This window comes from Merops nubicus, unplaced genomic scaffold (assembly GCF_000691845.1).
Source record: "Merops nubicus isolate BGI_N331 unplaced genomic scaffold, ASM69184v1 scaffold48818, whole genome shotgun sequence".
NCBI classification, from domain to species: Eukaryota; Metazoa; Chordata; class Aves; order Coraciiformes; family Meropidae; genus Merops; species Merops nubicus.
This window is the reverse complement of record NW_008628633.1, coordinates 3,983-12,731: the sequence shown is the minus strand read 5'-3', so window position 1 is coordinate 12,731 and position 8,749 is coordinate 3,983. Positions and strand designations below refer to the sequence as shown.

Below are 8,749 nucleotides of genomic sequence, written 5' to 3'. Positions count from 1 at the left end.
TTGGAACGTTACTCATCAGCTGTGTGGATGTGCAGATAAGATAACAGAGATGATGCAGCTGTGTCTGTTGTCCCTCATGCAGTCTGTCAGTAGTTCTGTGGAATATGCAGATAAGGTCATGACTAATAGAGAGGATATGAGGGAAGCTAACCAGGAAGAAGTGCTAAGACTAATGCTGTTGTTTAGCCACAGGACCTAAAGTACCTCCAACCCCACCCTATGATAGACCCTAAAAATTTATTTTCCACCTATTACACTTGTAATTTCTTCCATTTCTTGGGTTTAAAGAACATGGTTTATGACTTGTAACTCCTGTGCTACGGGGTCAGGAAGTTATAGTGGACTGTTAGGAGAAAGAAAATTAACACTTCAGGAAAATAATTTGGAGACAGAGGAAGTAGTTGAAAGATAGAGAAGGGCAGTGAGGATTGTATGGAGAAAATGACAAGCTGTGTGTGGAATTTTTAAGTAAACAAGAAAAATTGCTAAGGAAGGAACCCTCCTCTTTAGGGTAAACAATACTTTCACTCTCACCTAAACCAGTCTAAAAGTATTGGGGCCAGCGTACAGCAATTAGAGGTTGGCACAACAGACATCATAAAAAAGATAAACAAGACCTATCATGTCATCTTGGAGCAGAATACTTCTGCATACTGGTAGGAGATTGAGACTGCTAATCAAAAACATGATGCTAAGAAATAAAGAACTGAAATGTCCTGCATATTGTTTTGTTCTCTTCTGTTGCTCTAAAAAACCAAATGTTATTTCTCTGCAAAATATCTATCTAATCTAAACATTCTGACTTTTTTTTAATTCACCTTTGGGAAAACAACTCAGTACAGGAAGGTATTTTATTTATTCTTTGACATAAACATTTTGATTACTTAGGAATTAGTGTTTGAATTTGAACTAGATTGCTACACTTGCTCTTCCTCCCACTGGAAAATTGCTCCCCTTTCTTCTTCTTCAAAAAAAAAAAGTATAACTGAAGCAGACTGATTCTAGAAACAGTCTGCCAAATCCCTGTTGGGATTGCTTCCGTTGCCCACCTCTTCCTTTCTACCCGTTTTAGGATCTATAGGTAGATCCTAAAAGAAAACCCCACCAACTAGAGAATATAACTGTAGGTTTTTCTTTTGCCTCTTGGAGCAGTAAAGGATGTTTCATTCATTACTTAGAGAAAAACGATTCTAATCTATCTAAACACCAAAAAATTACAGCTATCATGAGCCAGTTCTCTCATACACCTACACTCATCGCAGGCCACGATATCTTCACACCTACTATTCCAACTCAAAATCTTTAATACCATTTTGGCTAACATAGGCTTACATATTACATTATATTATACATTACATTATATGCCGGCTTACAAGGTGCTAATTTCCATCATTTTAATTATTTGTTTTGTTAAATCTGAGAAATGCACAGTATTTGCACACTGAAAAAGCCTCTACTAAATAGACTTACTGTGTTAAATGGCTTTACAATCTTTTACCCTCTGCCATCTTCTACTTCTTTGTCTTGCATTACTCATTTTCCTGAAACACTGCTGGTGTTCTGGAAGAGAGCTTAGAGCTTCTGATTCTGCAGAACTCTTACTTGCAGGAGTTTTGGGTATATTTCATTCTAATGTGATGGCCTTCTTGAAATAAATCACCACAACATCTTCCATTAAAATTTAACCATGAAAAGCCATGTTTAACATTAATCAAATACATAGGAAAATCAGGGAGATAAAGGCCTTCATAGCAGGTCTACTGACATATTTAAAAGAGGATATTTAGATCCACTGTACTGTCTTACAACTGTACATACCCTTTATAGATAGCAAAGACTCTGGACTCTTTAGGCTGGTTTGTCTTGTGAAGAAAGTAGAATTCATCTGATTTTTGAATCCTTGGACATTCCAGGTTTTATTAAGGCTGCTTATAGCCTTGCATCAAGTAAGATTAGATTCATTCTGCCAGAACTTCGGCAGCTCCTACAGTTTCTGTCAAGCTTTTTACATCTCAAACCTCTACAGAACAGCCACATGAGAACCAGTACAGACTTTTCTTGATGTGCCAGTCCATTAGGAGAATACCTTAAAGGTTTGCCCTGAGATCAGTTCAGATTGTCTGAATGAAGAGGGTTACTCCAGCAGTAACTAGTGTGTGGTTATGTAGCATGGTGGCACACCAGCAGCTGCAGACATCCATGAATCCATAAGCCAAAGGTTCTGATTTAAAGAACCTTGTAGGTATGCCTGTTAAAATGGGAAATACATATATTCATCCATTAGACCAAGACCTCTGAAACTGTCTGTACAAATAAATTGGAGCAGGATGTCTGGATGGGGCTTTATAGTTAGAATTTTCAAATTGGAATCATAGTAGTCTAGATATCACTGAGCGTCAGAATACTGCAGCTAATGTTAGAACATGGAAATCTGGAAACTTGATTGCTGGTGGGAGATTTGAAATTAAGTAACAGAATTTATAATTATATAATATAAAGTCTTTCATATGTTTAGCTTATTTTATTTAGTGGTTATGTTTTATATTTTTTTAGGTTGTTCATAGAGACCTGAAGCCTAGCAATATTCTTTATGTTGATGAATCTGGTAATCCAGAATCAATTAGAATTTGTGATTTTGGCTTTGCAAAACAACTACGAGCAGAAAATGGTCTTCTGATGACTCCATGTTACACAGCAAATTTTGTTGCACCAGAGGTAAATACTAGGATAGCTTATGTGCTTTCATTTATTTTGTTGGGATTTTTTTTTCTAGTTGGATATTTATTTGGTTCTTGTATAACAAGTGAAATCATTTTGTAAATATTAAAGATCTGAGATCTCATTACTTTGATGACAAAGCATTTCTAAGCATTTTTTTTCAGGAAAAAAATATTTGTCTCCCTCAGGTTTTAAAGAGGCAAGGTTATGATGCTGCATGTGACATATGGAGCCTTGGTGTTCTACTTTATACCATGCTTACTGGGTAAGGGTAATTTTAGTTTGCTTTGCTGTAGAATAGCAGACCAATGTAAACAAGAGTAACAAATGTAAGCCCACTGTTGAAGATGTTTCTATCAAGGCACTGATTAATCTCAGCTTTGGCTTCAGTGTAAGTAGAATATGCTTTGTCTTTAGCAGTATTCAACTTTTCAGGGACTGATGAAAAATTCTTGGCTTCTCATGTCTCCTTTATTTTACGTGTTTGCTTTCTGCTTTATGGTGATTTAGGTGTAAGAATTGATCTATGTGAAAAATGAGGTGATTAAGCAGCATATATGTCAAAAGAAATGTATGTTGCAAATATAATTGCAATGCATTGAAACATGATTGTGTGCAAAATTCAACCACTGGATAGTATGAAGTGATGAGTTAGGATATAGTAAGTGCAATAGAAATGCATTCATATATGCAGCAGAAATTAATTGTATAAAAGATGAGGAATAATAAATTCATCTATACTTCTACAAGCTCAAAAGATAGTTGCTATTGTACCTGCCAAATAGATTATTATTTTATGCTAGATTATTCAGATTGCTACTTTGGTTAGGCGTTAACATTATCAGAGACATTTTGGCACTTCAAAATCAGTAAGTGACAAGTATACTTGTTTTTAAATATATCTCTTTCTTGGTTGTGGATATTCTGGTGGCAGCAAGAATGTTTGTAGTGAAGCAAGGAAAACTGTTGCACCTTCTTTCCTCTAGTATCAAACCAGCATTTATTCTTTTTTCAGACTCATAAGGTCTTCACATTTAATTTTATAACAGCTTTTTTTATTACTTCATTAAAATATGACGGCTTAAGGAATACTTAAGCCATAATAAGGAACCACCAGTACTTAAGACTGCTGTAGGAAAAAAATCTGGTTTTCAGACCAGATATAGAAGGAATACATACAGTAAGAAAAGATCTGTAGTCAGTGCCATGCATTTTCATGAGTTAAAAACACTTTCTTTTTACAGCTATTTGACCAGCTGTTGCCTATATAATCATGTTGAATAATTACAATCATCATATTTATAGTAACTATTGATGTCTAGGTTACTGAGGTTATTAACATTTCAATTGTTTGGTTAAACAGCTACACTCCCTTTGCAAATGGTCCTGATGACACCCCAGAGGAGATTTTGGCCCGAATAGGTAGTGGAAAGTTCTCGCTCAGTGGTGGTTATTGGAATACTGTTTCAGACACAGCTAAGGCAAGTATATTTGCTTTGTCCTTCGGGAGCTGAGAAATGTTGTATGTTGCTTATGATGTATATGTTATATCATATCCAAATGGGTAAGTTCCACTCATGGTTACTTTAAAATACTGATCTAATTATGTGCCTAGAAGTTTGTTCCTTCTTTGTGATCCTTTCATGTTTAAGCAGTCACTTGCCATGCAGGGAGAAAGAAACATGTGCCTTATTACTATAGGAGTTAGCAGCTGCCCTTAGAAGTAGAGTGTATTCTGTCAGTCATGACACACATGTGCCATCAGCCGTGGTGAGAAATGCTCTGAGAAAAGTTACCGTAGAAGCATAACACTCAGGAATCATATAGTCAGTCTAAATCAGGAGAATGAAAATAATACAGTAATTACCATATGCTCTACTGGCTCAGGATAGAAAAATAACTTGTTTTTCACATTTTTGTGCTTGGGTCAGCTCTTCAGAGTTTATCTCATACTCCTTCACTGGGATTTGAGCAGTTTATTCTTTTGGTCCTCAAGGATGTAGTATCTACTTTTAAAAAAAAAAAAAAAAAAAAAAAAACAAACTGAAGTGTATTATACTTTATACAAAGTAAATATAGGCTTTTTTTTTGAAAACTACATTTTTTACAACAAATAGACTCTAAACTTAAGTGTGCAATGTCCTTTATGCCCCTTCTGTGAAGCTATGATAAAGTGCTAAAGTTTTCCCAAAAAATCATTTACATATGTTGTGCTTTTTCTTGCCAATTGATTTGTGATGTGCTTTCTCATATACTTCATAACTCAGCCATTTCCCACAAATCCTGTCATTCATGTGATTGCCAAATGAACCTGTTAGAATAACATGTTTACACTAATCTGTTAGCATCTGCTTTTTCTTCCTTCAGTGCCATTCTGCTCAGTTGTACTTGGGAGTCCAGAAGCAACCAAAAAACCCAATGGCTATGAAAAAAAATCTTAAATTCCTTTTTAATATTATCTTTATGTTCAAATTCTTAATTTGAATTACAAAATAAAGAATGTTTTTATATGAAAATAATTGGTATTGCTACTGTAACTTAAATTACCTTAAATCCAGTTGTAATCAACTAAATGCGCTTCTCCACAGGTAATTGCTTAATGTAGGAAGGTTTTGTTTTACACTAACTGACTGATATCTAAAGTAATCTATAAAATATTATGTTGCTGTATAAATTTGTTTTCACCATCTTGACTGTTGTATGCAATTCTCACGGCCATAATTTGGAGGGGAAAAAAAAAAGCAAACACCACAACAACAAAACAACGCAGAAGCAGAAAAAATGATAGAAAGGATGTACCAAAACAAAGGTGAAAATCTGATCAGATGTCAAGAGCCACTTCTCTGTAAAGAAAGTCAAAAAAAGTGTTTCATCTTATCAAGGTTGACTGACACAGCATACAAAAGGGATCGTTTCTCTGGTGGTACACATAAGGAAAGACTAATTCCTGTTTTCTCATGTGATGATTTTATTTGACAAATTGGGAATCATTCAATTAATATATTCTGCCTAAGTTAGAAAACAAAACAGAATTGAAAACCTGTACATGTGCTTCACAACTTAATTGTGAAACAACTGTGAAAGGTGTTTGAGAAAGGGGGAGGAAACAAACGTATAAGCAGCAAAATTAGTTCAGAGGGGATGAGGCAGAAATCACTAAGGGTACATAAACAGCCAGAAGGAGTACTAAAATTCAGCCATCAACTTCCATAGTTGTTGAAAGATTTGTTAGACACTGGGAAGTCATGCAAAGGGAAGGATCATCTCTAATTTCTTAATTTTTCCTTTTTCAATACTTATTTCCAAGATATCTGCTATTTGTCATTGTTAGAATTAAAATACTGGTACAGAGAGACCTCTGCTCTAGCTCAATGTTCATATTTTTTATGTTTGTGTAATTTGCCTCACTTCACTGGATACCTTCCTGTTGTGTTACCAAACATCCATTACGTCACATAATTCAAAGATGCAGTGTTAGCATTGCTGAGCAGTTTTTCAGCTGTTTCAAAGTGATGTTATGAAGATACTTTTGTAACACTTAAATCTTCATTTTTTAACTGTAATCTGTGGTAAAGCTGAAGTTTTACTTGCATCAACTCTGCTTATTATTGACAGGACCTTGTTTCAAAAATGCTTCATGTTGACCCACATCAAAGACTGACTGCAGCCCAAGTTCTTAGTCACCCCTGGATAGTTCACTGTGACCAGTTGCCTCAATACCAGCTGAACAGGCAGGATGCTCCCCATTTAGTGAAGGTAAGCAGAAACTTGTTCAGCTTACCGTTTAGCCAACATTAATGTAAACAACAGGACTCAATGTATTATGTTTCCTCTACTATTTTAAAAATACTACTATTTAAAAGTTGTTTTGACTGGGAATTGCAATAAGCTATAAAATGAACTTGTAATATATAATAGTTCTTCATAACAACCCACTCATGGAGAATAAATTAATACTTCTTTTAAATACTTTCATTTTCTTAGGTTTGAAATTTATTGGACTGATTTACACTGGGAGGTTTAACTGCTTTAAAAACACAGCATAGAAGTAATCATTCTTCTGATAGTGAAAAATCTTGTCTGGTGACTACTGGGAAGCTGAAAAACAGTTTGGCTGATTTTACAGTTTTTAGGGGAGCTAGTTACTAAAAGAAAACAGTGTACTTCATGATCACAGTATAAGCTAGAAAGAAGTCAAAAGGCAGCATTAATTAATATGGTACTGTTCTGCACGCTGTCTGAAACACCATCTGGTTTGGACCCTGATGAACTTTTTCACTTTGCACAAGCAGAGAGAAATTTAAAAAAAAAAAAGTGAATTCTGCTTCTCTGTATTCCATGCTGCCTTCAGTCCTACATCCAAAAATCTGTTGTGCAACACAAAAGCAATCTGAAGAATATAATTAGCACTGAGTCAGCTATTAGAAATTTCTAGCATCTAAAAACACAAATGGAAAGAGAGGGAACTTCTGATCCGATGGCTCACAACTTGATATTTTTTTTTTTTTTAATAAATCTTAATGTAGTGAATAATGTGGGCAATTTTTAAATAGTTTGTTGAAAACTGAAATGTTAAGGTGTGTGATAAGCAGAGACAGCCTACCAATGGGATTTCATTCCCCAGCTATCTCACAAAGCATGGAAATAGAACTTAATTTAGCAATCCATCTTATACCTTCTGGGTTTGGCTTTCTAAGCAAGGTAAAATTGCATTAGTTTGATCTGGAAAGTATTTATCCCCCCAAGAAACACTCGCTTCTAACACTGGTGTGTGAGAAAGGCAGTGGTACGTTTCTGTTCTGTCGATGGACGTAGCCTGGAAGTTAAAACTCGTCCAGAATCTCTGGCGCTTAGCACTGTGCCATCTCTAGTGTGTGCCTCAGTCACAGCCTACTCTGCTTGGGTTTTTTCCCCTCTGCCTCACAGGGTGCAATGGCAGCAACTTACTCCGCTTTGAATCGTAATCAGTCACCAGTTCTGGAGCCAGTTGGCCGTTCTACTCTTGCTCAGAGGAGAGGTATAAAAAAAATCACCTCAACAGCCCTGTGAAGTGACCTCAGCCAGATATTTGGTACCATGGCGTAAGATGATAGCACAAATAATGGCGACAGGTAGCACATATCTGACAGATACCTGCAAGCACACTCTGTCCCAGCTGGTACCTATAATGCTGCTGCTCCTGCTGCTGCTGCTGCTTTCATCTATTCCCGCTTTAAACTGTTGATGGCAAGTTACTGATCTTATGGGGCTTCAAATGGAGTGACAAGTGGAGACACAATTAAACCCATCATGCTCACAACTGCATAAACCAGAAGAATTCCGAACGCCACCTCTGTCAAAAATACACTGAATAAAGCACTCTGCACCACATAGCATTATTTTTATAAGGAATATTTCTCATCCCCTAAAATGTTCTCTGTTACAGGTAGAGATGGACAGTTTATGTTAAGCACTTAGCTTAAAGAATCTGTTTATATTAGCACTATATACTTTGTGCCATCCAACATTTTGTATGTTTTTGTAAACAGTTCACAAGCAGTACATCTCCGTGCTGTTTTCTTTAATGTATACATGCCTTGTTTTACTTAGATATTATTAATCATTTTGACAATTAAGTCTGCTTAAACAGTTCACCTGGATTAATCAGTGTTGTTGGACAGCTCTAAAAGAAGCCTGACTGTTAAAACAGCTCTTGAATGTAATACTATGAATATGTATTTCTCCTTGCCTATGTCTTTTCTACATTTCCATGGTTTTGACACTGCATGTCACGTTATGAAAATCAGGATACTGTTTACAGTTCCAAAATTTAAACAGTGGATCTCTCGCCATACTATATATACAATAGGTAATATAACCTGGAGAGCAGATAATTTGCTCCATATTTCACTCTATCTTTTATTCCCCCTCCCTTTCCTTTTATTCTCTCCCATCTAATCTCTGGACTCAGGAATCATTGCTAAATACTTCTATATTGTTTATTCTTATAATCCATTGTTAATATTTTATCTCTATTCTATGACATTTGTTT

The 8,749-nt window shown here is 35.6% G+C and overlaps 1 protein-coding gene across 1 annotated transcript in view; it reads left to right on the top strand.

Moving 5' to 3' along the window:
• RPS6KA3 (ribosomal protein S6 kinase, 90kDa, polypeptide 3) overlaps positions 1 to 8,356 on the top strand; it is a gene marked incomplete at its 5' end in the record, with an annotated part of 28,163 nt that extends 19,807 nt beyond the window's left edge. Inside the window, 5 exons of the mRNA XM_008946696.1 lie at positions 2,554 to 2,715; positions 2,907 to 2,983; positions 4,082 to 4,199; positions 6,334 to 6,474; positions 7,645 to 8,356. Of these exons, the coding sequence (XP_008944944.1) occupies positions 2,554 to 2,715; positions 2,907 to 2,983; positions 4,082 to 4,199; positions 6,334 to 6,474; positions 7,645 to 7,767 (621 nt within the window). The remainder of the gene's footprint in view (positions 1 to 2,553; positions 2,716 to 2,906; positions 2,984 to 4,081; positions 4,200 to 6,333; positions 6,475 to 7,644) is intronic.
• Between the last annotated feature and the right edge of the window lie 393 nt (positions 8,357 to 8,749).